At 35.2% G+C, this 25966-nt stretch overlaps 6 protein-coding genes across 24 annotated transcripts in view; 3 read left to right on the top strand and 3 right to left on the bottom strand.

Annotated features, from left to right (window-relative positions):
* Positions 1-3258, bottom strand: part of LOC122535075 (6-phosphofructo-2-kinase/fructose-2,6-bisphosphatase) — a 6756-nt gene extending 3498 nt beyond the window's left edge. For all 3 annotated transcript variants that reach the window (XM_043666270.1, XM_043666272.1, XM_043666271.1), the window contains exons 1-2: positions 3039-3258; positions 139-566 (exon numbers count right to left, since the gene is read on the bottom strand). In XM_043666270.1, coding sequence (XP_043522205.1) covers positions 139-566; positions 3039-3117 — 507 coding nt within the window. In that variant the 5' untranslated portion in view covers positions 3118-3258. The remainder of the gene's footprint in view (positions 1-138; positions 567-3038) is intronic.
* Positions 214-8111, top strand: LOC122535081 (ras-related protein Ral-a). 10 transcript variants are annotated; one of them, XM_043666283.1, is made up of 8 exons: positions 5029-5200; positions 5577-5578; positions 5999-6125; positions 6205-6413; positions 6501-6675; positions 7112-7228; positions 7367-7413; positions 7868-7938. In XM_043666283.1, the coding sequence occupies exons 3-6, from the start codon at positions 6021-6023 to the stop codon at positions 7226-7228; spliced, it is 606 nt and encodes a 201-aa protein (XP_043522218.1). In that variant the 5' UTR covers positions 5029-5200; positions 5577-5578; positions 5999-6020; the 3' UTR covers positions 7367-7413; positions 7868-7938. The 10 variants fall into 10 exon arrangements, 8 of the variants coding, with proteins under 8 accessions (XP_043522220.1, XP_043522221.1, XP_043522222.1 ...); XM_043666285.1 differs by lacking the exons at positions 5029-5200; positions 5577-5578 and adding an exon at positions 214-343 and having other exon boundaries at positions 6007-6125; XM_043666286.1 differs by lacking the exons at positions 5029-5200; positions 5577-5578 and adding an exon at positions 3336-3448 and having other exon boundaries at positions 6007-6125.
* Positions 8112-10240: 2129 nt separating this feature from the next.
* On the top strand, positions 10241-14186 carry LOC122535070 (GATOR complex protein MIOS-B). 3 transcript variants are annotated; one of them, XM_043666259.1, is made up of 15 exons: positions 10241-10417; positions 10500-10675; positions 10763-10960; positions 11024-11323; positions 11403-11630; positions 11704-11865; positions 11942-12123; positions 12184-12317; positions 12387-12500; positions 12561-12928; positions 13000-13140; positions 13199-13337; positions 13410-13617; positions 13697-13908; positions 13990-14186. In XM_043666259.1, the coding sequence occupies exons 2-15, from the start codon at positions 10555-10557 to the stop codon at positions 14075-14077; spliced, it is 2595 nt and encodes an 864-aa protein (XP_043522194.1). In that variant the 5' UTR covers positions 10241-10417; positions 10500-10554; the 3' UTR covers positions 14078-14186. The 3 variants fall into 3 exon arrangements, with proteins under 3 accessions (XP_043522194.1, XP_043522196.1, XP_043522195.1); XM_043666261.1 differs by having other exon boundaries at positions 10242-10417; positions 12561-12924; positions 13002-13140; XM_043666260.1 differs by lacking the exon at positions 10241-10417 and having other exon boundaries at positions 10424-10675.
* Positions 13657-14940, bottom strand: LOC122535082 (replication protein A 14 kDa subunit-like). Of its 2 annotated transcripts, XM_043666289.1 has the most exons (4): positions 14761-14940; positions 14466-14652; positions 14286-14393; positions 13657-13926 (listed from the first exon to the last, which is right to left on the bottom strand). In XM_043666289.1, the coding sequence occupies exons 1-3, from the start codon at positions 14839-14841 to the stop codon at positions 14305-14307; spliced, it is 357 nt and encodes a 118-aa protein (XP_043522224.1). In that variant the 5' UTR covers positions 14842-14940; the 3' UTR covers positions 13657-13926; positions 14286-14304. The 2 variants fall into 2 exon arrangements, with proteins under 2 accessions (XP_043522224.1, XP_043522223.1); XM_043666288.1 differs by lacking the exon at positions 13657-13926 and having other exon boundaries at positions 14228-14393; positions 14761-14939.
* Positions 14941-15273: 333 nt separating this feature from the next.
* On the top strand, positions 15274-22700 carry LOC122535068 (zinc finger matrin-type protein CG9776-like). Of its 4 annotated transcripts, none has more exons than XM_043666257.1 (10): positions 15274-15468; positions 15779-16092; positions 16181-16312; positions 16812-16977; positions 17062-17240; positions 17319-17699; positions 18098-18203; positions 19428-19546; positions 19625-21026; positions 21156-22700. In XM_043666257.1, the coding sequence occupies exons 2-10, from the start codon at positions 15796-15798 to the stop codon at positions 22040-22042; spliced, it is 3669 nt and encodes a 1222-aa protein (XP_043522192.1). In that variant the 5' UTR covers positions 15274-15468; positions 15779-15795; the 3' UTR covers positions 22043-22700. The 4 variants fall into 4 exon arrangements, with proteins under 4 accessions (XP_043522192.1, XP_043522191.1, XP_043522190.1 ...); XM_043666256.1 differs by having other exon boundaries at positions 17059-17240; XM_043666255.1 differs by having other exon boundaries at positions 17059-17240; positions 19625-22700.
* A 99-nt stretch (positions 22701-22799) lies between these two features.
* LOC122535074 (ADP-dependent glucokinase) lies at positions 22800-25663 on the bottom strand. 2 transcript variants are annotated; one of them, XM_043666269.1, is made up of 6 exons: positions 25165-25663; positions 24738-25025; positions 24533-24669; positions 23991-24439; positions 23654-23913; positions 22800-23603 (listed from the first exon to the last, which is right to left on the bottom strand). In XM_043666269.1, exons 1-5 carry the CDS (start codon positions 25494-25496, stop codon positions 23671-23673), a joined length of 1449 nt encoding a protein of 482 aa, XP_043522204.1. In that variant the 5' UTR covers positions 25497-25663; the 3' UTR covers positions 22800-23603; positions 23654-23670. The 2 variants fall into 2 exon arrangements, with proteins under 2 accessions (XP_043522204.1, XP_043522203.1); XM_043666268.1 differs by having other exon boundaries at positions 22800-23913; positions 25165-25661.
* Positions 25664-25966: the final 303 nt, after the last annotated feature.

Below are 25966 nucleotides of genomic sequence, written 5' to 3'. Positions count from 1 at the left end.
AAAAAAAAAAAAAAAAAAAAAGAACTCTACTTCTTGAGTAATTCACGTATGATGGTGAGAAATTCAAAGAACAAACTATCTGAACCTACGTAAAATACTTGAAAAACTTAAGCAGATCCAAAAGAGCATTTCCCTTACTTCCATGATATTCTGTTCAACGATTTCAGGGTCGTTGCAGACAGATTCTACGAAGAAGAGTTTGAAGCCCATTTTCTCGACGACGATGTCTCTGATCAACTGTCGTCTCTCGACGGTTGAATTAGTGGCGTCGAACACAGCCACTTCGCCGTCACCGCTCTCTAGCCACTGGCAGACGTCCTTCAGGGCATCCATTGCACACTGGGTACGTATCGCCATCGCCTTAATGTTATCAGGACGGAAAAATTCATGGCATTGGTAAGCGGTGGTTGCGTGTCGCCTGTACTCTCCCAGGTTGAACACCTTCGTGCTTATGCCGATCCAGTTCAGGTATCTGCACAACTTTTTCGAGATGTAAGTCTTGCCGCGAGCCGGCAGGCCCACCATTGCGATTACATGCGGCTTGTTTACGAAATTCGCTCGTTCGCCTGCAATAAAATATATATAAACGTTTTTTAAAGATAAATATAAATTTTTTAAAATATATATAAAGTATATATAAACGTTTTTAAAATATAAAATTTTTTATAATATATATAAAAAATATAAAATTTTTTAAAATATATATAAAATATATATAAACGTTTTATTAATATATATATATAAATTTTTTTTATCGTTACACATTTTACCTTTCGCAGAGATAATTTTATCAGATTGAAATTCAAATGTCATTGTACGTCGAAAAATGTGTTTAGATAGCAGAAATTAATTTTTTCCACTGTGCGATATTATTACCGCGCGATATCGTTCAATTTTCACGTAAGTCACTGTTTTTTTTGGAAACACTAGTCTGATATCTCTCCTCTCACCGAGTGCAGTTTCTGATTTATCTACATACTATGTTCCCACGACATTCCACGTGTCGAAAATATTCAGTTTGAACGTTTATCGAGTATACTCAAATTTAGCTAATTCTAGACACGACAGAAAAGAATAATTGATTGAAGGTTATTCTACGTGTGAAAACAAAGAAAAAAAACTAGTAGAATAGAATTTTCCTGTAAGATGCTCACGTTTTCGAGAGCGTCGAGTTTGAAAACTTATCAAGTACACGCGTGCTTGAGGCAATTTTTAACGAAACATATTTTCTTGAAAACGACACCTTAAACGAGAGAATTTTATTCTACATTTTTCACTTATGTTTTTGCATGTAGAATATCCCCGTGTCGATTATGTCTGTATATTGGAATCAACCAATAGATGATAAAGTTTTTTGATGAAAAAATTTTATTCTCTCTTTTCGATATATTTTTACACATAGAATCACCTCTCACTGGTCGGTTGACCCACGAGTCGCAGGACGCCCTACGTACAATTTTTTATTTACCTCTGTCGGTATTCCTGTATGTCGATAATACGCTGTCCTTCGAGCATGTGGAAATTATCACATTAACTTGTTATTACTGTCTAATCAGACGTTCTGTCAAAATATTTGTTAATTGAAGAGAGATGCATACATAATACGTACAGAGATATACACAAGTGTTACGAGGTCTGGGGGCTTAGGATCTAATACATCGGTCTTAACGTGCCGTAGATTTATACGAGACCGTATAAATTTAATGAGAATACGATCTCGTATAAATCTAACGAGAACTGGCTGTCCGAAATTTACGCAATTCCCGGTCGGTGCTATTAATGACCACTTGCCTATTTTCACCGGCTTGAAATATACGGAAATAATCTAATTGAAATTGTAAGGGAAGAAGACAATGAATATTCGAATATTGCGAGAGTTCGTTGCATTTCTAACTCCGACGACGACCTCGTAAAAAAAAGTCGGAGACCGCGTCGCGGTGGCACGATCCGCGATTAGTTCCCAATACAGCTTTACAGACGTAAACATTTTGTTATCTGGCGCTCTTTGCGAAATAACGCTCGTACGGCTCGACAAACACGCGTACATGCAAACGCGCGCCACCATTTTTCATCTCTCCTGATCCAATCTTCGCCCGATTAATTTTATCGCCAGACTGTTTTCAATAATTGAGCAAAGACCAAGGTACAGGAACAAATGACGAAAAAGTGCCTCTCCCTGCGAACTTTCAAATTGAATAAAGAAGCACGTCTCATGTCTCGTAACGAAACGGCATTTATAATGCTTCGTTATTTATATAATAAATATTTCTTTTTCTCTTGCTAATGTCTATTCTTCGTACTAGTATAGTAATATTATAATGTACTATTTATTAAATATTACTAGTATAATATACTTATATATACTAGTAATAATACTAGTAATTATTCTTGTTTCAGCTTAGTATATGTATATATGTGCTTATACGATAGAAACATTCGTCATAATGTGGAATTTTGATTAACTTTTCAGAAATTCCGTTAACTTAGGTCTTAGTAATTTTTTTGACAATTTTTCATTTCGATAAAACATTAACGATTTGAAGTTTACTATTTACTATTTAGTGTGTAGCTAGTGCAGATTATACGACAGATCGATCGTAGGGATGAATCTTCGTAACCAAGGTCGAAATTAAGGCCGTTACTGCAATGTTAAATACAGCTTCGTACCGGTTTCAATCGGTTTCGCGTTACCATAGACTTCAGTCAATTAACACGATCCCCTGTTCATACGTGCCTACGCAATCGTGTCACTCGTGCGAACGCGTTGCACGCGGTTCAACGCTGGGTATCTTTATAGGTTATGTTCCTGCGGGATTCACGATAGATAAACAGCGAATTTCTCGTCAGGGAATATTCATGTAAAAAATACAAGAACAAATGACGAGAAGATCATTTTAGTAATCTCAACTATTGCTTCTTCAGAGAAACTTCAATACTTTCTGTCGCCAAAAAAGAAGAGAAAGAAAAAAAAAAAAAGAACGAGCATTTTAGAAAATCTAAGTATCCATTTAAATATCTTCTTTTTTAGAATATCTTACCGCGAATGGGGAAAGGTTTTGTTTGAATGGTGTCCGAGTTCGGTGGCGTGTAATGCATCTCGATCTTCGGATCGGTCATCCTACGACACCATGTAGACACTCCTCCCGATCTCCCGGAATCCCAGGTCTCGCGTAGTTGCCTCGCTAGTTCCTTGTTCACGAAGGAAAAGGATCACCCGATATCCTCCCCGGTTTCACCGAACTGAATCACTCCGCGCGTATGTGTCACTCGTTCGACATACCGTGGCAAATTCTTCACGTTCGGCCCACTGTCACCGTGGCTTCCTTCTACCACTCGTATTCACAGAATGTCATCGTGCGTTGAATTCAGTTAACGATGCAGCGTCGTACGATGAACCGTCGCAGAATCACGGAAACAGAGAGAGTGATTCGACGAGAGTGCTGTAATGGTGAGTCTCTGCGAGCTCTCTATCTCACCGAAGTGGGACAACGAAAGCAGAGAGAGAGAGAGAGAAAGAGAGGGAGAGAGAGAATGGAAGAACTACGCGCATCTGCCGTACGCCGAGAGAAGTCTGAACTTTTAGTAGAGCGACGTGCATCGCTCGAATCTCGGAGCAATTATTATTACGTGGAGATCAGAAGCGCGGGGGTGATCCTTTTTGTCAGTAATTCTCATCGCGTGGCTCCGTGTCTCCGGATAACACTCTTAACGATGTCTCACTTTCTTGAAGGAGTATCCTTGCTCGTAAATGCGACGTAGGTTCGCTCAGGGGAATCAGCTCGCTGAAAGAACAGCGATATGTATGTATTTGGTTTGATCAAAACGAAAACGAGTAGGTTTGAAGAGAAGTATCTTCGACGAACACCACTGTGTGTTACATGAGAGTTACACCTCTGACCAGTCGGTAGCCTCGAGAACGATCACGCGACTTCTTTTGACGTCACTTATTATTTTCTAACCAATTTCCGCTAGTTCGACGCGACAGAGCGCGAGGCAAACTCGGACGAAAGTGTCTCCTATGTTTTGTCACGCTTGTTGCGGACAATTGTTTGACGAAACGCGTGGTCGCGGTGTCCCGTAAAAACGAGGATCTCAACCGAAACCCCCGCTCGTTTTGTCGTGTGCTTCGACAACCAATGAGAAACGTTCGCAACGTAGAGCCTGGCGAATAGGAGTGCGCATTTCTGAAAAAGTTACCAGGATCTCTTGTATTATTGTTTTTATAGTTGCGTTAAACATGTTTTGAAATGGAAGAAATTGTCTTCTTTAAAAAAAATGCAAAAAAAACACTAGATTATTATTGTACAGCACGCCGAGTGCGGAGAGCGAGCTTCAAAAAAAAAAAAAAAAAAACTAGATCATCATGATACAGATTATCAACTTCCAGACTATATTTCTAATTAAATTTTTTGGATGAAACGAAATTTCTTATTTGTAAAAAATCAAAATTATTTTATCTATCAGCAATTTATTAATGTTACTAGATTTTTATATAATATACATTAGCGTGCTTTTATTACTTTATCTTTATATTACTTATTGAGCCACGGAGAGAATTTTTTAATGAATAATAGTAGATAACAATTGGGAATGTTGACAGGTATATTCTACTTTGTACTTCGTATTCCTCGGTCTGATTACTATCTATTCCTTTCATTTAAAAAATGAAATCTTCGCGGTTAAAAGTTTGGCTCGATAAATGATAGAAAAACGCATCTCATACAACATTTCACTAGAAATTTTGGAAATGGCATCATGAGATTTCCGAAGAGACAGAAAAAGATAATAGATCATAATCCAATAACACGACATGAAACATAAAATAATATAATATAATAATAATAATATCATTGACTAATAGCATTTTAAGTCAATGATAATATATAAATAACAATATAAATATATATAAAATATAATATTAAATGAGAATAAAATAATAGATAATCGTTGTGCATACTGTATATAAAAAAATGAAAGAAATTCTTGGAACAAGTTAATGCTTACTTCGAACGCCGGTATTGCAGTGTGGAAAGGTGCCGATAGAGTGCACCGGTACTTCTATGGTTAATTATCGGTACTATCAGTTGTGATCGAGTAAAGAAAAGCGTAACGGCGGTGCTAAATAGAAAAAAAAAAGAAAAAGGAGGAAATTGTCCGATACGCGCAATTTGAAAACCTGCAATTTGAAAAATCGATCAAGGTAGGAGATATTTCATGATGTACAGTAACACACACCAAGTGGAATTTCAGGAACATAGAACGAAGCAGACATTCCTAATATTGGGTGTGTGGCACCGCCTTTATCACTATTCGTCACCCTGATGCATTTTATCTTCTTTTTTTTTTTTCTTTTTTTAATCATTTTAACGTTTTCTTTTTTCTCTACAACCAAGCATAAAAATGCAAACAATGACTCAATTTTCGTCAGAAAGCGTACGTCTCTGCACAGTTCCTCCTACGTTCATGTTCACAGGCTTAATATATAAACATGAAAAAATTAAATGCCGCTGTTATTTGCGAATGTTGTAACTTTCCTGTTTATGCAATAGTTTCTTTAATCTATTGATAGCCAGAAGAAGTGATTAATGCGACTGACTAATTTTTGGAGAATGAAACTGCCGATTGTTTAATGTATCTTTCAGGATACTAGCAGTTTTATAAATAATACATATGTACGTACGTGAACGTTTATCATGGTAAAAGTTATTTTGATGCTATAGATGATATGCTCTGTGGTGTTAAATCAATAGGTATAATTAATTTCTTCTGCATAAACAAGTTTGTCGAGTAAACAGAGTGTTGGTAAATGTAAGTTACTGACCCTGTTCTTAGATTTCTCGCGTGGTTTCACATCCTGCCTTTATTTAATGTAATCTCTTTCAATGATGCTTACTTCTAGGAGAATATTCAGTTTAACAAATGCACCACTCGGCACTTGTGTAAAATGAATGTTTTCTGTGTCCTTTAATTGTAAACATTTTTTTGCATATGATTTCAGAAAAAAAAAAAAATAAATCAAGATGTCCAAAAAACCAGGTACTACTCAAGCAATGCATAAAGTTATAATGGTTGGAAGCGGAGGTGTAGGCAAATCTGCTCTAACATTGCAATTTATGTACGACGAGGTACATGATTTTATAGAGACATACAAGGAGAAATAAGTTACATTGTCGACTGATCGTTCTTCTTTTTCATGTAAATCAGTTTGTCGAAGATTACGAACCTACAAAAGCAGATTCGTACAGGAAAAAAGTTGTATTGGACGCGGAGGAAGTTCAAATAGATATATTAGACACTGCAGGACAAGAGGATTACGCAGCAATTCGGGATAATTATTTTCGGAGCGGGGAGGGATTTCTTTGTGTATTTTCCATAACTGAAGATGATAGTTTTCAAGCCACTCAAGAATTTAGGTAAGGTAACGAATCATCATTTGATCTGCGAAATCTATGAACTACTTGATCTTTGAGATGAAATGTTATTTCATTTTGAACATTTAGAGAACAGATCCTCAGGGTAAAAAACGATGAAAACATTCCATTTTTATTAGTGGGAAATAAATGTGATTTACAAGAAAAGAGGAAAGTTAGTTTAGCTGAAGCTCAAGCTAGATCACAACAATGGGGTGTACCATATGTAGAAACAAGTGCAAAAACGAAAGAAAACGTTGATAAGGTATGATGATTGAATTGTACTTATTACATTTATAGCTATTGCATAAGTAATAATATGGAAATATATGCCTTTTAGATAATTAACAGTTTTATGTTAATAATATTATAATGATATTTCTATATTTATAATTGTATGCAAAAAAAATGCACATGCATTATTGATATTTTCTTATCATCGTAAATTTATTACATAGTTTTTAGAACATGAACATTGCATGAAATATATTTAATTAGCTTAGTATATAATTTACTGTACGTTTTATTTCCTTCGCTACACATACATGTCTTATAGCTTTCGCACTGGAAAATTCTGCAATGAAACATACTGTATAAATATAAGATTAATATCTAAATATACATTGCATTTTTTGTTTGAACTTATAAAGCACATTTTCAAGCCTTGAAGCTTTGAGATGGCATCACTTGCACATTTACAGGTATTTTTCGACTTGATGCGTGAAATAAGATCACGCAAGATTGAAGATAAGTCAGCAAGCAACGGTCGTGGAAAGGACCGTGCCAAGAGGAAGAAAAAGAAGTGCAAAATTCTATAGGTTTGCTTCTTTTGCACTATTTTTGATCGTTTATAAATGAAGAACTGGATGATGGTTTAGAAATGTTATATATTGCAGTATTCTTTTCACTTTTTTTCTGAAATTTAAATAAGTATGTATATGTGCAACTATCAGCAGGTAACACTTATACCAGAAGTATCAATCTGCAAGAGTGTCTCTCACAGGCACGTACAAAAGAAAATTTCTTATATAAATTTCGCTTGTTATGTTGTTTCCAGCTTATGCCTGAAACACTGCGTAATAATGCATGCATAATTTCAATTCAGTACCAATCGAATTACAAAGGCACAGACCGACTTTCTTTTTTCGTTAATTTTCGAGACTTTTATCATAAACGCAAAAAGAATGGGAATGAATTTTTTACATGATATAGTAAATATAGCTTATTGATACGCATGTTTATTTTAGAGATATCATACATTACCAAACTCTATTTCTATTTACACACGTTTTATACTTGATTCAGTTTAATAAATAAAACTTAAGCGATAAATACGAACGGAAAGTGAATTTTATTTTTTGTCCTGGTAATGATAATACATAGTAAAAGTTATTATAATTACGATCTTTAAGTAACAGAGATATAAAATGAAAATTGACAGTTTTTTTGTGTTCTAGGTGTTCTTTGACTTGATGCGTGCAATAGCTGCACGTAAAGCGCAGGAAAATCAAGGGGATGGAAGTGAACAGAAAAAAAGAAGTTGCTGTATTTTGCTCTAACAAACATAAAACAACTCGTATAGCTCCTATAATGAACTGTTCAACTCCTAATTGCAAAACCTGAGTAAGAGAAGTGTATTTATATACATACATATGTACATCCATATATACATACAAATGCGTGACATACACATACATATGCGGAAGAGTTTTCTGACACTTTACAGTGAATTGATACTAAAAATAAATATGGAACAACTGCATTGAGAGCGCGTAACTTAAATGTTATTTAATAATTACAATATTAATAGATGTAAACTTTGTACTTTTTTCCATCAAACTACTAAATTTGTAATGCACTGGTATATAATTTGTACGTTGTAACTAACTAATTTATGTTGCAATATTTATTCTGATTCAGAAGAAACAAGTTTCCTACAGTGCACAAAATTATATTATACTTATATATATAAATAAACTTATTTTTAAATTTTTAATTGATATTAGAGTGCTGAAATATACACAATTATTTAATTAAAAAAAGAGAGTTGGAGAAGGTGAAGAAAAAAAATTAATGTGTATGTATACATACATGTGCATGTAATATATGTTCATGTATATATACATTACACATGTATGCACAATATTTTGTGATTTCGTTTAATGATGGTTAATAATTAAAAAAAAAAAAATAGTGTTGCAAATATTTATTATGAAGACGCTGTAACTGATTTTATTTGCAAATAAAATTATTATATATTCATCGATGCATTTTGTATATTTCTTTAAAACCTTAAATGATTTCAGCACTCTTATTCTATGTTATCATCTATTAATAAAATGTTAATATATTCGAGTTGTTTAAATTATTTGCTCTATAATAAGGCAGTCATAGCACTGTAAAGTAAAGAAGACACGTGGTAATTTGCCCGCAGTTTGCTTATCATTTGTAGTATTTTGTAAGACCAGCTTACAATACAGCTAGGTACAAATATAATACAATTTATTATTTTTATATTAAAATATTTTTATGTCCTGAATGTGCAGATGCAAATAGAATGACCGTATTTACATTTACAACAAACGACAAAAAACTTGGATTTTGATTTTCAAAAAAAAATTAGTTTTATATTTAAAAATAATATAATTTTGAATTATGATAAAATTTAAGAATGGTTTTACATATTTGTATCTAGATTGAACATTATCTTCTTTTAGATGCATTTTAATATGCTGTATGTAAACTATATATATAACTATTCTGAGTTAAATGAACAACTTGCCTTTGATTATATTTATTAATTTTAGAGATCTTTGATTAAAAGATCATTAAATGTATGTATTTCATAGCACAATTTATTATTCAAGAATGCACATTCTTGTTGTTAAATGAATAATTGAATTGTATGAAAATTATTATTATCTATAAATTAATAGCTTTCAATAGACTGAGAACATTATTAATACTATCTGAAAGACTTGAACCTCTATGAGGTGCATTTATTCATGGAAAAATAACAAAATCTTGATATTATATTTACATTTTACAACTCTATATATATATATATATATATATATATGTATATGTATACACATGTATGTACTATTAAGTATTGAAATTTTATAAAATCATTATGATTTGGAACATATTTATAATGACATTTTAGAAAGTAAGTAATATTTTTTCTTGCATTTGCGTTTTGATATTTTTGTACTGTTGAAATTAATTGTGCCTTTTTAAGTGTTCACACAATGAAATTAATAGAGTTGTTTCAAATAGTTTTATCAGTACGTATAAATTAGAATAAATTTTATCTCACGAATATTTATATATGAGATATATTACACGTTATAATTATATGTAAACAGATGAGTTACACACAATTTACACACAACTCAGTTACATATAATGCAAGTTACACAAGTTATCTAACACATGTAAGTTAAATCATTGTTTATGTAATTATCATGCACTATTATCATCATAATTTAACTATATATCTATAGTTTTTAATAAAAGATATTTTATATAAGTTGGAGCAGTGTTGCATATTTTGCATCATGCGTTTTAAAGTATAATTGGAAATGCATTACGAATTATTAAATTAGTTAAAATATATAAGATAAGCGTAATGTGAGTGCAATATTATATATATTATTTTGTCTGCACAAAATTAAATAAATAAGTTAAATAAAGAATCTTCATCTTTTAATAGTATAATTTTCTGTAAACCATAATAAAATTTTAAATGCCCAAGTTTTTGTATAGTCATTTATATGTACTTTCCAAACACCCACTATATAAAAGAATGGACAAGTTGATGACACAGATATCCAATCAGAAGTTCAAACGTATAGAAATTTTTCGTTGTCACTGTGGTTCGTTGTTCAATGCCCAAAGTTACTGCGGATCGTTTGTCAAATAATCGAAAACATGAACATAAAAGTGTCATGTTTGAGTGAAGACGTTTAATAAAAAAAAAAAAAAAAACAAAAAATATGTTCGAGGTTAAGTAATATTTTTTAAAATTGGAGAATGTGACTGTAATGCATAATCGTGGAACTCATTATCTTTTTTTTCTCGTTTTAGGCAAAAAGTAATGCATTCTATTTTTGTTGATAGAATTTCATAGAACTATCATAAAATGAGTAGCATTAAATTCGATGTACAGTGGTCTCCAGTTCATGCAAATAAATTTATCACATGGGGTACAGAAATTTGTCTGTACGAGGTAATACAAGTAAAAGACAATAGTAGACAATTATGTGAGTAAATTCTACCTTATGTAAAATGTGTTTTACATAAGAAAAAAGACTGTTATTCCGTGTCTTATATTTTTTTTCTGCATACAGACACGAAGATCTCTGATACCACTGTTGCTCATTTACTTGCGACAAATACCAATCAACATTATGTCAAATGCGTCGATATATATCCACAATTGGAGCCAGATATTCTATTAGCTGTTGGACAAGCGAATGGAAAGATTGTTTTAACTACTTTCGGTTCGACGATTTTTGATTCTCAAGGTCTTAGTGGAAAAGAATTAGGTAAATTGCCTCAGTAAATTTGCTGTATACTTATATTTTACTTGGATGTATAAATTGTTACAGTCCCAAAACATGCGAGACAATGTAATGCAGTTGCTTGGAATCCCGTGGACACAAATTTAATTGTGTCTGGCTTAGATAAACACAGTAAAGACCATTCCATTTTATTATGGGATGTAAACAAAAGTTTGCAGACCTCTGAAAGAATACATCACCATAATGCAGTACAGATAGATTCTGTGAGACCTGTGACGGAAGCTTGTGTTTCAGAAACTGTACATTCTATTTCTTGGTTTAAACACGAGCAAAAGTGTATTGTAGTTGGCACTAATAACAAACAATTAAAAATCATTGATTTCAGAGGTATTATCATAAAACCGTTTTATTTCGTCGTCTTTATACATATAATTTGCTTTGTATATATTAAATTGTTTTACATTAGATTCTGCAAAAATAGTCAACACGACAGCTACTAAGGCTATCTACAATGTATCAGTGGATCCGCACAATAATTATCATTTACTTTCGAGCGTTGATAATCAGATAATAATTTGGGATACAAGGTGTTTTGAGAAACCTGTTTTGACCTTGTCACAAAACAGACAAATTGCAAAAGTACTATGGTGTCCGACTAGGCATAATCTTTTGGGAGCTTTACAGAAAGACTCGGGTAAAATATTATATCAATTTCCTTATAATGTAATTATAAATTTGTTTAATAACAATTGACGTTCTTAATAAAGCGACACTGCATCTATATGATATTCAACATTGTGGGATTGGAGGAGGAGAAGATACAGAACCTGGAGCATTAGAAAGGACGGTTGCTCCATCATGGCATACTCCTATAAGCTTTTCATGGCATCCAACGCATGTGAATAGATTGTTGGCAATATCTCAACAAGGTCTGATAATATTATACAGTTAACTTAAACACATTCTAGGCAAACATATTTCTGATATTGTTTTATCTTTTTAAAGGACTTGCAGATTATACAGTTTGTGAAAGGATTACAGTAAACTGGTCAACACGATCCCACCTTGCTTGGAATCATGCTTCAAAATCATTTAAATATATATGGAGCAACGATAATATTTACAAAGCCCTAAACGACATTTCTATTTTAACCAAAACACGCGCTGTTTCGGAATATGGCTTACTTGTAAGTTGAAGAAATTTATAATTTATATCATACAAGACTTTTTAAGATCTTTGTTTATAGCCAGAACTGGCTCAAAATGGTGAACTGGCTGAAAATGATACTCTTAAAAACCTATGGCAGTGGTTGTACTTAAGTCGCTATTTGGTAGAGGATGGCACTATCCCATGCGCAGATAACAAACATCCGGGTGTCAGGTAAATTAATAATTTTCTAATAATATATATTGGAAAATTCACGAAATGATATTTGTTAATGTTACATAGAACAGTTTTAAAACTAGATGATCAACAAGGATCTAGCAACGGTTTCTTGAAATCGGAACTAATTCATCGCCCTTGGTCAGATATAGGATCTAATCACACTGCAAAAATCTACAGGTATGAAATATCTGTATAATGTATCACATTGAAGTTTTATGACATGATTCAACGTTGCAGATCTGCAGACAGAGATAAAGGATTGCTTTTATGTGGTTGGAGATTTGACAAAGATACCAATAGTCTTTATGATAATTTATTCTTAGAAAGATTAGAAAGAGAGGGAGCATATCCAAGAGCAGCAGCAATAGCAGTTTTTAATTTGTGTTTACGGCAAGCTATAGAAATCTTGAATCGAGGAGCTACTAAAATGTCGATGTCTACGAATTTAAATATTGTTGCCATGGCTTTGTCAGGATTCTCCGAGGATAGGAATAGCATGTGGAGAGAATCGTGTTTGAAATGTAGATCTCAGCTCACGGACCCTTACTTGAGAGCAACTTTCGCCTTTTTAACTGCAGATGATTCCTATGAAAATGTCTTGGTAAGTATACATCTTTTCTTTCTTACGGAAATAAACTTATAGTTTATGTGTAAAATGAGAAAAATATATATTTATAGAATGAAAGTGGCATGGCAGTTGAAGACCGAGTAGCATTTGCACTTATGTTTTTATCAGATAACAAGTTAAGTGAATATTTAAAAAAGTTAACTCAAAAGCTGACTGACGAAGGAAATTTAGCGGGTTTTCTTCTAACAGGTTTGTACAATTAACATATTCTAACTACAATATTTGCTTAGTATCCATTCCATTTTAGGTGCCAGTTTAGAAGGCATACAATTATTAAATCGATATTTAGAAATTACCGGCGATGTTCAAAGCTGTAGTCTGATAGCTATTAGAGCATTCACACCAACCTTACTGCAAGAAAACCCAGTTCAAGTTTGGATTACAAGGTATGACGAGAAACAATGTTTATTTGAAACGATTGTAGAATGTAAATATAACTTCAAGAATTTAAATAAAAGTTATAGAAATCTTTTAAACGCTTGGAAAATGTGGACTCAGAGGGCTCATTTTGATATCGCAATGCGATCTGCGACGAATGAAAAACCTCCACAGCAAATATATGTTTCCTGTAATTTTTGTGGTAAAAGTATATCCGCTTTTATGCAAGGTCTGAGTAGAGCGAGAGGGCCTTTTGGCAGGTTGGGAAGTACACCCAATAAATTGAAGGTAACACATTTTCATGTGGATATTTAATAAAACGATGAATGATTTGTCAAAATAATATTGTATTTTCATTTTTTTATAGATGTCTTCATGCCCGAATTGTAGAAAACCATTACCACGATGCGCAATATGCTTAATGCATATGGGCACCGTAAGTGGATTGCAAATGACAACATCCAACGTCAACAGAAACGAAGAATGTGACAATAAACTGACAGAATTCAGTAACTGGTTTACGTGGTGTCAAACATGTAGACATGGCGGTCACGCTGATCATATTACGCATTGGTTTCGGTAATACAATCAATTTTCCTGCGATTTTTACATAAACATATCTTATTTACATAAACAATATAACATATCTTATTTAAACAGACAACATTCAGAATGTCCAGTAACTTCGTGTACATGCAGATGCTTTTCTTTAGACGCATCGTGTAAAATAGCAGTGGGTATAACATGAATGAAAGTCATAGATTCTGGGAGTTTTCGATAATACTGACTATATACCGTTACAGTTTTAGGACTTCGTTTTGTATATTTCTTGGAAAAGTATGAATATTAAAAACAAAGGTTAACGAATCTTGCGTCTTATTAATGAGATACTACTTAATTTTGTCATATAAAGATAATTGTATTCTTATAAAAAGTTCCCAAAAAAATTTACACACAAGTTTTACAGCTGTAAGTTTAGAATCCTTTCGAATCCTCGGACATCTTCCACTTTCCTGGTCCTAATACATTCAAGATAACCAAAAGTTGACTGTATTGGTCGGCATCTGTAATGAACACTTTCCTTGCTTTCTCGTGTCTCACGATACATGAGTATGTAAGCTTAAATTAAAATTTACCAAAATCCTCCGTCATACTCAGTGGAAATACCACGTAATTGCTGCAGTTCATTGTGGTCGAGGATTGTAACGTGCCATGTACTTCTATGTAACCCTCAGCCTCGCTGTCAATTGGTTCCGGTAAAGTTACGTTCACTTGCACACCATCGGTTGTCCTCAATTCTAAATTTTTACCATTTGAACTTTTCTACAAGTCGAAGGAAAGTTTAACGAATTAACGTGACTAGTTTTCGTGGGGCGAGTCTACAGATGAAGAGCAAACGTTGACCCTGCATCAACGTGAAATAATTCTTACTTTACCAATAGTCCCAAGTAAAATCACTTGGTTGCCAATATTTTGCCCCAGTCGACGACCATCGATACGCTTTTTTATCATTTTTATCCTTGTTAAACAAGAGTGCGTCACTTCTGAAACATATTTTGAAAATTGTACTGGTACTTTAACGACTTGAACGTAGCGTTTCAAGCAGTACAGTTATTAGACTTAAAACTAAAACACTAGATTCAAGCTGAGCTATGAATTGGTAAATAAAATTATAGAACGCACGTTCTTATCAATTTTCTAATTAATTTACAAGTGAACACGCATGTCGAAATTTGTAACGATAATGCGTGTTTAGAAATTTTACATTCTCTTCTCAAATTATCGTAAGATTGAAAAGTTCGATATTTCATTATACTCCAACTTGTATTTCAGATTGAACACCTTCACACATCGAATTAGATAGCAATTGCTAAAGTGCGGTGGATTCTTTTCTTGTAACGTTGGCCAACATTGGTTCATTGGACGAATACACGCAAGCAGTTTTGAGCTCTGCCCTCTAAGATTTTTTGCTTCTATGTACATTGCGTGCAAGCAGCTTCTTCCATTCGTTTTTGGGTATACGTTACGCCTTGTTGCATGAATGATTCTCAAAAGGATTCTCATGTTACTTTCGTTACTTTGCGCCTAGTACTTGTACAAATAGAAGTACGAAAGTTGCAAATAAGCCATTGAGCCAAGGTAAATATTTCTAATAATGCGTAACACGTTGAAATATATCGTCGACGTCTTATCGACGGGATAACAATGGCTGCAATGCGACATTTAAAATTATTTCTCTCATCCGCTAACGTGTGCTGTTTGTAGCTAAATTTTCTGCGATGAGTTGAAAGCTATTGGGATTCGACGTGTGAACATTATTATCGTCGTGGAAATTGTACGACGCGCAATCACGTTATCAACGTGTATTTCGTCATGTATCTGCGAATAAAGAGCTCTTGTAACATAACCTGATATATTGATTATATGTATGGCGAATGTACTTTTGCAGATTGAGGTTATAAAGAAATGGAACAAGAATCAAGGCGTAAAGGGCCGAGGAGTCCTAGTGCAGACTCGGAGGATTCTTCTCACAGAAGGAGATCAAGAAAATATGATAGATCTCCATCACCAAGAAGAAGCAGATACAGGAGATCGCGTTCCAGGGACAGAAGATCGCGCTCCAGTTCCAGGGATAGAAGGAGGAAAGACTCTAGCCGTTCGCAGCAAGACTGGAAACAGCAAGCTGCGTCTCAGTCTCAAGCTTCTACCCCGAATCCAGCTAATCCTGGCGGTTATGTTCCAGCAGTTCATAATCAGTACCAGGTAAATCTAACACGAACCAGAAAGAAGAAAGAAAAGAGAGAAAAAATATAAAAGGAGGAAACAAATGATTATATGATTTATTTGATAGGCACCACCACCTCCGAATACCAGTCAGCCGCCACCCCCTTTGCCAGCTTACAACCAAGGGTACAATAACTACAATTACAACTACGGACAAGGCTACGACTACAGTTATCAGCAGCCGACTAGTTATCGCAGTGTAAGTTTTTTGAAAGAGCCATGTTAGTTGAAAGGAGGAGTATGTTGTATGAGAATGATCAGCTTATGATTATGATTGAGATTGTATTGCTTTTATGGCAATACAATTGAACTTTATCGTATTTGGAGCATTACCTATTCGTAGGTTTACTCTCGTTACACGAGTTTGTAAAAAATAATTACGAAGTTGTTGCAACAACGTAACGAGCTACCAAAATGTTTTTTAATAATATTTGGTAGTACCGCTCATTTTTTTGGGGGATGAACACTATGTTCTTTTGCATCGCGAAGTATTGTGAATCCCCTCGTAAGTATAACGTTCGCGTTGTTTATTTTATTGGCATCGGCATTGGAAACCAGTATTATTGACCAGATGATTCATCTTCAAGAATCTTCCGTGTATTATCCAAAGTTCTGATTTGAGTATGGACAAATGAAGGTAAGGTTCGATAGAAGTATTGTTTGAGTATTTGACATCAAATGTATATTTATTTTGTTAGGATTACCCACCACCAAATTGGCAGGGGAGTCAGGTAGCTTATAACAATCAACAACCGCCACCTCCCCCCACATTAACATCTCAGCAAGAATCATCAAGACCAGTTGATAGTGGCTCCTCTGGATTAGTATCGTCCTTGGCAAGACCAGAAGATGCCAAGAAAGAAGGTGAATTTTCATTACTTTATTTTCATAAATATTTATTAATTAAGGTATCCTTTTAACACATCTCTACATTCTGCTGCCCAGCAGCAATCGCAGCTGAGGTAAAGCAGCAAAAAGCAACTTTGGCTAAACAGCGTGAAGAGTATGTTAAGAAATCTACTACATTGCAACGCGAATTGGAGATTCTGCGACAACAATGCGATGAGATCGGTAAAGAAGGTGGACGGGAGAATAACCGTATTATAAAAGAAAATCAAAAGTTGCAGGTATACAGTCATCACGATTATCATACGGAGTAAGATATTTTAATACCATTTCGTTCTATGTTGATTCTCGATTTGCAGATTGAGATACAAAATAAAATGAAATCGATACACAACGTGATCGATATGCTTACCGGAATTATAGGGGACAAAGCTACTGTTGACGATCTAAAAAGCAAGTTTAAATTAGAAATTAACAAACGTTCAAGAAGTCCCAAGGAAGACTTTCCGAAAGGAAAATCAGAGTCGCCCGACAGATCATCGGCATCCGACTCCGACAAGGAATCCAAAATTGAAAGGGACACGAAAGAACGAAGGTCTCCCGAGGATTCTAAACCTATGTACAATTTCGTACATTATGATCCAGAAATGCATTGGTGTAAAGTCTGCGATATATTTCCTAAAACGGCAAAGGAATATTTGAATCATCTGCATAGCAATGAGCACAAAGAAGCTTGCTTAGTAAGTTGCCCACTATTCTAACGATAGAGTCTCTAGTAAAACTCATTCAGCTCTGGTATAGGTACTTTCAGTTAATTGAATGTAGAAAATTTTTAATCGAGGGTATCGTATTTTCACGAATAACTTTTATAATCATTAGAAACAGGATGCAGAAAAATCTAACTGATAATTGATTTACATTGTGAGAGAACAAATGGATTCGGTTAAAAACTATGTATTTCTAATTTGAACTATATTTGTATAAGGATGATATATTACAGTAACGATCAACCTACAGGTACTTGATACACAGTCTGATTGATGTATCATAACAATGTCTCATTAAAAAGTACCACTGAATATTCGTACAGTACATGTTGAAAGCATTGTCATTATTAACATCGTGTTCCCTGCAACAGGAACGCAAGATAGTTGATATGCCGTGGCATGAGCGGAATGGAGAAGGAACGGAAAAGGAAGTGCCCTATTATCCTGGACTGCCAACGAAAAGAACACCTATCAAAGGTATGGTTCATTTCAGTGGATAATTACTAATAGAATACAATTCCGTAGCTTGTGCACAGACACTGTGGTGTCCGGTATGTATTGAAGAGATCTCTACGACTATGGTTTGCTCAAAAATTTGTCTGCATTAGCCGAACTATGTGCGCGAAAGAAAAGATAAAATCAGGCTTTAAATATTTCTCTACTTTCTCCTTTTCATTTCAAATTATTCAAAATGATATATACGTCTCAATCTATCTGTCATGGTAACAAATCATTTTACAAATTTATTATGCGGAATACTCTTTTTTTTTTTTTTACTTCTTCCGTGAAGTTTGCGCAATGTTAGCGCACGTTAGTGCACATCGCAGTGTTAGCAGCAAAATTTTGTAGCAATGATGTAAACACCATAGAGATGCACTGGACTTTTTAAATGGACTCGAGGAGCACACTTTCGGGCGGTTTCAGATATTTCAGCTTCTGTAATTGAACTATTTAAAATTATTCCTCGCAAGTGTATTGTTCGTCGATTCATCGCACGTAGGTCCATTTACAGTCAAGAATGAACAAAGGAAGATTTTATCAATGTGAAACATATATCAATATAAATCAAATTATTATAATGCTGGTGCGTGTATAAATACAAATAACATACATAGTTATATGGAAATGTGTAAATTGTGATATTCGCTCGTGTCACTTATTTTATTTAGCATATTTGTTACACTTACGATAATAAAATACATTTATGATATATATATATTATAAATCGAAATATTTTTGTGAAACGTACTGTAAATGCCAATTTGTTTTTTTTTTTTTTTAAGACAGAATTTAAAGCAAAATAACAGCTCAATTTCAGTTTTTAATGATTAGCAAGAATTACAAAAGAAAAAAAGAAAAAATACATAAGGCAGTTGCAGTATGTGTAAAAGTTCTACATTATGTTGCTTTATGTAATTTATTATTTTCATTTTACTTGTAATATCTTTGTGGCATATTTTATATGAATAAAACATGATTTTCTACCTGTCCTCTCTTTCTTCTAGACTTCAACGTGGGAGATTACGGAAGAATATTTAATATTGTCAACCGTTTATTGAGCATCCTTTAATGTATATTTATTTTTTGTTTTCAGTGACATGAATGTGTCGTGGCAGAATATAAGGTCATTCTTTATGAACTTAAATTGTTTACCATTTTCAAAGCTTAAGCAATGCTGAGCGCTTCATTATTTGCTTATAGGTTTACAGTTCTTCAGCGCTGCGACAGCATGGTACTGCAAGCTCTGTGACTCTTGGATCGGGGATCTACATTGCGCGAGTTTGCACCTGAAGTCTAAACAGCATTCAGAAAATTATTCTGTAAGTTCTTTGATCTAAATTCCGTATGTCTGGGGGATTGAAGTAATGTAAAACTTATTGCATAATGTTTTTATCCAGCACTTTGTCGAGCAAAATCCACATTGGGAAACCGATTGGATGGCAGATCGTGAAAAGGCGTTCTCCGAGGAGAAACACAAACAGATACAATTGGAATTGCAGAAGCACAAAGACGATGATCCGCCGCCAAAGTCGAAGAAGTCAAAGAAGTCGAAGAAGAGCAAGAAAAAGTCTAAGAAGCGAAGGAACAGAAGCAGCGGCAGCGACAGTTCCAGCGAGTCGGAGAACTCTGACACAGACTCCGACCAGGACATGTCCAAGAGCATCCGTGTCGCTATGCGTAATAAAATGAAAGCGTCGACGCAGGCTATACTGAACGAGGAGATCGACTATCATCGGATAAAGTTGAAAGGGCACTGGTCGAAAATGGCGCAGCATCTGAATCAGCCGCCAACTCCGGAGCCCCAGCCTGTAGAGACTGACGAGAGACAGTTGTTAAACTCGATCAGAGACAAATTGAAAGCGAAACAAGAGGAAGAGATGAAATCTATGAGCAATCGAAGGTTGAGCCAGGAGAAGACGATCGAAGAAGAAGAGGAGGAGGAACAGGAGCAGGCTTCTTTCTCCAACAAGTCGAAACCGGAAAGCTTAGAGGCCTGGGGACCGAAGGAACCTCCCAAGCCCTTTTGGATAAAGAAGGAAGAGGAGAAGCCACAGCCCATAGCCAACAAGCCGATCGAACTGCCGAAACCGGAGGAGATGCCCAAGCCGCATATGGGATTCTGGACGAAGCAGCAAGTTAACATGACCGTGAAACCGCCTGAGAATAAATCCATAGAAAAGGAAGACGACAGGGAGCGAGAGAGTGATAGATACAAAGATGATCGGGACAGGAAGTACGACAGACGGGAGGATAAATACGATCGATACAGCAGTAGGTACGAGAGACGACGGGGACGAGACAGAGATCGTGATCGGGACAGGGATAGGGACAGGGACCGAGATAGGGACAGGGATAGAGACAGGGATAGGGATCGGGAAAGGGATTATTACGAGGATCGAAGGAAACGGGACAGCAACGATTCTCCGCGTCGCGAACGAAGCTGGCGCGACAGTCCAAAGAGAAATTACGACAAATACGGTAAAGACAGGAGAGACGATAACTCGTCGAACGACGAGTCCAAGTTCGAGAAGAAGACGAACGAATCCGCGTCCAAGTCCAAGAAGGGTAGTGTACAGACTAAAAAGTCGGCGCCACAGGTGTCGAAAGGTAAATTACCTTTCATTGGCAGATTACCGTTGTTTAAGAAGAAAGCCGAGGAACCAAAATTGCCCGAGAAAGATATTACCCCACTCCCCTATCAACAGAGTAAATTCGAAGATACGCCGAAAGTTCCCAACGAGATCATAAATCCACCTGGTGTCGTGCATATTACCAAGCTTGCAACACCAATAAATCTGGGTAATAATAATAACAATAATAATAATAATACTAATACTAATATTAATATTAATACTTCTACTACTACTACTAATAATAATATTAGCAACAGTAATAATAATAATAATAATGGTACTATTACTACCACAGCAAACAACAATAATGCTGGTAGTACAAGCATTGCGCCTCAAACTACCAAAAATCAACCAATGAAAATACTGGTAGCTCCGCCACCGCCAGTGCTGAATGAAACGAAACCTACACAGCAGGTAGTCGACATGGAGATTGAAGATCAGTCCGAGGAAACGGTGATAGAAGAGCCAATAATAGAGCAGCAGAAACAGACACCTAGTATATCCAAATTACCTCTGCCTCCACATCCTCCACCTCCTTTGAACAGACCGCCACCATCTTTCTCAACTGCGTCGCAACAACAGCAGCAGCCGCAGCAGCAGTCACAACAACAACAACAACAGCAACAGACAACTGTGCAGAGCAGGCCACAATTCTCTACGAACCGACCTCCACCGCCGTTTATAACTAATCCACCACCATTCGTTCAGAGTCAGCCACGATTCCCTCCTCACCAACCAGTACGTCCACCGGTACAAAGTCATCCCCCGTTCATGGCGAACCCGCCACCGCAGATGCCTGCTGTCCCTCCTTTCGTTCAGAATCATCAGAATCCACCACCGCCTCCCCTACCGACCGTGGAGAACGCCACGCAGGATATTTCCGACATCCCGGAACCCACTGAGAAACGAACTGACCCAAGTATTCCTCTGCCTGACGATCTGCAAGAAGCTCTAAACATCATATTCCCGAAGGAGGAAACGGAAACGAAACAACAGAGTCAACAAGAAAGTAACATTATGTATTCGTCTATGTATAGTATGTTAGGATGTGTTGGATACGGGCCAGAATACATGGATCAACCACCGCCTGAAATTACTCAGGCGGAGACGGAAGTAGATACTCAACCTGGACCAGACGACTTGAAGATGTTAGGAATTGACGAAGGAGATACAATCCTATGAAACTTTTTATAAATTCACAATGCTCTCCAACTCGCGAATGTTTTTTTGATAAGGATCTAGCGTTAAACTCTAAGTCACTTTAACTGTGTATCCTCTACTCCCGGTCTTTTCTTCAAAACGATTGTTAATTGTAAATTGCTGCATAAATATCACGATGAACTTTTTGGTGTAAAATTTATATGTTAACTTCGAATATTATATAACCATGTAGACTAGTATCTTAAATAGGAAATAGTAAATGTTTCTCATTATACGTCAGCAATGGATCAGTTGATACTAGGATGTTGCCTTGATATTTCGAAGTTTGCGAAATATTTACTATTTTTTATTAACTATACTGTTCTCATTTAATCTCGATTGAAGATGTTTCAAGATTCTTATGAATTTGTAAAAACAATCATTAGTGTCATACAATTATTTTTTATTAACACCCACACAAACACATATATATATATATACCTTAGGTATATATACTTAAATTTATGTACGAGTATTAAAAACACCATTTTAGATATGTAAGTAATCAGTCTTTTAGTTCTCTGAAACAGATTTGGACGTTATTACAAGCAGCATAAATACTGTGTTTAGAAAACGAATTTGAAATGTACATTTGATTTATGAATAATATTCCATTAATAAATGACAAAATTACATGAAACAAGAGTTAATGTCGTAGAATTAAGGGATGAGCGAAGAAAGATGAACACGACCAGTTTTTCGTTGCATTCAACTATGCTTTGTTTATTTTTTTCTTTTCTTTGAATTTTGTTGTTTTCTCACTTGAAAATTATTTTGTAGATTCTTTTAAACGCTATATCACATAACTCGACCCTGAAGCGCACAACCCTCCATATAATATATAATTTAATGGCATGATTTCGCCAGTAATGCTAAATACGAAATATAGGTATTGCATGGCACCATACATAGCATGAATCATATATCAGACATAAGTAACATGCCTAATGCTGCTATGCAGTATTGTCATACTTCTTGAAATGTCGCTTAATTTAACAGTCGTTTTGAGACAACAATATTTTTACTACATCACAATGAAACGATTAATAACAGACTTCAAACTATTATATATGTACAGGGCACAAAAATGACCAGTGATCAACTAGCTTAAATTTTAAAACTTAATTGTTGAGACATCTCATGCATGAAATAAAATAACACTCCATTTTTATGATATTTATTATACTTTCTTCTTCTTTTTTCTTTTTAAATGTCATTTGATATCATGCATGATCCCAAAAGCGTCTTTTATTATATGCAACAAGTTGAGATAGTTATATATCTTTTATGAGTGAAGAGTACCTAAATTTAGATACGCGAACGGCTCAAAACTATTAAAATTATCGTTTAATATTAATTTTAAGCCCTGTGATTTTAATGTGTATAAATATAACATGGAATAAAATGTCAAAAGAGTGTCACTTTTTAATCTTCAGATCTCCGTTTTTAGAAAACGTTCGACGAATGTATCGGAATATATTGGAATGATACCTCATGGAATGAACTATAATCTAAGCTGACGTGCACTGAAATCTAATTTCACTTTGCGTAATAGAGTTGCACAAAAATCCAATCGTCGTTCCATTATTTTGAAAATAGTACAGAGTGCATTAGATCTGCAATACGAGGCCCGCGCTTGAAATGTTGTCTCCGCCACCAGCAGTTTGCGCTGCTTCGGTGCAAACCAATACTGGTGCCACACATACTTGAATAACAACATTCTTGCTTTCTATCTTTAATGTTTCGTCCCAGCAGGACACTGGTTTGTTAATATCTAACGCTATCCGGGTGCCATTAACGATAGATGTCGAGAAACTATCGTCTAAAATCAACGCGGCTTTGTTAATGTCGACCTAGAATTTCACAAGTTCATATATACACGTTGACATTGTAATTTCATAGTTGAAGAAGTACAATCATATATACTTACGTGGCTCGTCGCACACACGTGTCTGTGAGCCGTTAGTGATGCTTTGGCCGCCGCGGCCATTGTGTTTTTCCACATAGAGCCTTTTACAGTGAATATAGCTTGGTAGGCTAGCGTGTGCACGTGAATCCTGGTTAGTTCCCGAGAATTTTCAATAGTTTTGCTCCTCGTGTGTATCAATTTCAATAATGTTCGCATCTGATCTAAAACCGTCGCTATACGTGGCGTTGAATTCGCCACTAATGAAATATTCCCGTAATACATTGCGTTATACAAGTTGGCTATTTCTTGCTCGTTCATTCCCAGGCTATCGGCGAATGGAATAATTGTGTCGCAAAGCTCGAAAAGTAGTTTGTCTTCCACGAACGAGGCCATTTCGAAATGAATCTTAGTCGATGCGGATCGATCCGTCATCTGCCTTTTCACTCCGTGTAAAAGTTTCTGTCTATCGCCTGCGATTCAAACAAATTTGATTTTTTTAACGCGTACAAGTATAAGTTATTCTTAAGCAAAACTTATACAACTAAGAGTAAAGCTTTAATTACCATCTGGAAATGGATAATTATCCATCATTTGTAGACCGCTGATAACAAGTAAATTAGGCTCGTCCTTTAATAGTACCTTATCAAATGCATCAAGCGAACTAATCCTAGGGTTATTGGCATCATTGTGAACTATGTATCTAAAAAGTTAGTTGTAATTATAATCTAATGTACAGTGCCTTGCGAAGTTTTTTTTTAAATATCATACCTGTTAGCTCTAGCACTGGAATATGGACCCCAAATATCTCCGTGTTTGTACTCAATTACCAAATGAATGTCGTCCCTCTTCACTTCACCACCTACGATGTTAATAACCTGTGGTATCATTTGATGTAAAGATTTAGTTAGCTTTGCGGCGAGCGTCACGTCGCAGCCCTCTCTTGCAAACCTCAAGGCCATGATCGCTGCGTTACCACCGATGGTAGAATATGAAGATGAAAATGACCGTGCTTTGGCAACAAGTTCGTCGAACAGTGTTCTGTTTGGCATGTATCTCCTAATACAGAAAAATTCAAAACATTGAGAGATTTGCAATTGCACCTCAGTGAAGCGTTAAACAAAAGGAGGGATGTTTTTTGTGAATGAGAAATGCAAGGATTCACTTGCAGATGACAATAAGCAAAAGTAAGACTCACTCTGCAGCGGCCCCATGGCGAAAGTAATAAGCAAAACTTTTTAAAAGTTCCAGCTCCGTGTTAATTTCGTCGTAGTGTTGCGGTTGTCCGATCTCGTCGGTGTAGCCGAGCAAATCCTTGGCGTTTACGTACACATCCGTGCAGACACCATAACCTATCGCAACTTTCGGCCGCGATGTCATCACGTGTTTGTTCTCAAGTTTCTCCAAGCCATGGATCAACGCTTGCAAACGTTTCTGTAGAATGTTGTCGGAGTTTCTGTAATAAATTGCGACTAGGACTATCAGCACAGTAAACGCCGTGCCGAGTTTTAATCCCCTGTTGTACTCCATTTCGTGTTTCAGCAACAACGAACTAAGCGCACTTGGCTTTAAAAGCGTAGTCAATGTAGAGTTGGCGCGTATTTTTCATTAGATCGTGACAAGTCAATTTTAATAGAGCGTAACGTTGTGTCATTCAGAAAAAAATTCAGTGTATTCAATGTATTTATTACATCGTAGGAAAAAACACTTTTACCGCGGCCGTCACATGTATACTTGGCTTTAGTTGATTGAACAAAAGTATTAATAAAAACAAATAAATTCATGCAACTATGTTTGTATTCAAACAGGAATAATATTACGATTACAGAATTAATATTAATTTTGACAAGAATATCCGTATCTTTTAAGTACTTGTAAAAAACGAAAGTTTAAGATGCTCGGCATATTGAATTTCATTATTATAGCGTTAAAATAACAAAATGTAATAAAATAATAATAAAATATTAAAAATCTAATGACAGTTCTAATAAATAATATAT

Source organism: Frieseomelitta varia, unplaced genomic scaffold, assembly GCF_011392965.1.
Source record: "Frieseomelitta varia isolate USP_RPSP 00005682 unplaced genomic scaffold, Fvar_1.2 scaffold_666, whole genome shotgun sequence".
NCBI lineage: Eukaryota > Metazoa > Arthropoda > Insecta > Hymenoptera > Apidae > Frieseomelitta > Frieseomelitta varia.
This window is presented reverse-complemented; position numbering and strand designations above follow the sequence as displayed.

Bases quoted from the DNA above. Each gene is read 5' to 3' on its own strand.
- LOC122535082 (XM_043666289.1), bottom strand. From the start codon at position 14,841: ATGATAAAAAAGCGTATCGATGGTCGTCGACTGGGGCAAAATATTGGC. The intron at 14,653-14,760 runs GTAAGAATTATT...TTCGACTTGTAG, and splicing joins TACTTGGGACTATTGGTAAA to AAAAGTTCAAATGGTAAAAA. The intron at 14,394-14,465 runs GTAAATTTTAAT...TGTTCATTACAG, and splicing joins GAGTATGACGGAGGATTTTG to ATGCCGACCAATACAGTCAA.
- LOC122535070 (XM_043666259.1), top strand. From the start codon at position 10,555: ATGAGTAGCATTAAATTCGATGTACAGTGGTCTCCAGTTCATGCAAAT. The intron at 10,676-10,762 runs GTGAGTAAATTC...TTCTGCATACAG, and splicing joins AGACAATAGTAGACAATTAT to ACACGAAGATCTCTGATACC. The intron at 10,961-11,023 runs GTAAATTGCCTC...AAATTGTTACAG, and splicing joins TCTTAGTGGAAAAGAATTAG to TCCCAAAACATGCGAGACAA.
- LOC122535081 (XM_043666280.1), top strand. From the start codon at position 6,021: ATGTCCAAAAAACCAGGTACTACTCAAGCAATGCATAAAGTTATAATG. The intron at 6,414-6,500 runs GTAAGGTAACGA...TTGAACATTTAG, and splicing joins CAAGCCACTCAAGAATTTAG to AGAACAGATCCTCAGGGTAA. The intron at 6,676-7,111 runs GTATGATGATTG...GCACATTTACAG, and splicing joins CGAAAGAAAACGTTGATAAG to GTATTTTTCGACTTGATGCG.
- LOC122535074 (XM_043666269.1), bottom strand. From the start codon at position 25,496: ATGGAGTACAACAGGGGATTAAAACTCGGCACGGCGTTTACTGTGCTG. The intron at 25,026-25,164 runs GTGAGTCTTACT...TTTCTGTATTAG, and splicing joins CGCCATGGGGCCGCTGCAGA to GAGATACATGCCAAACAGAA. The intron at 24,440-24,532 runs GTAATTAAAGCT...TTTGAATCGCAG, and splicing joins TAATTATCCATTTCCAGATG to GCGATAGACAGAAACTTTTA.
- LOC122535068 (XM_043666255.1), top strand. From the start codon at position 15,796: ATGGAACAAGAATCAAGGCGTAAAGGGCCGAGGAGTCCTAGTGCAGAC. The intron at 17,241-17,318 runs GTATACAGTCAT...CTCGATTTGCAG, and splicing joins AAGAAAATCAAAAGTTGCAG to ATTGAGATACAAAATAAAAT. The intron at 19,547-19,624 runs GTAAGTTCTTTG...GTTTTTATCCAG, and splicing joins AGCATTCAGAAAATTATTCT to CACTTTGTCGAGCAAAATCC.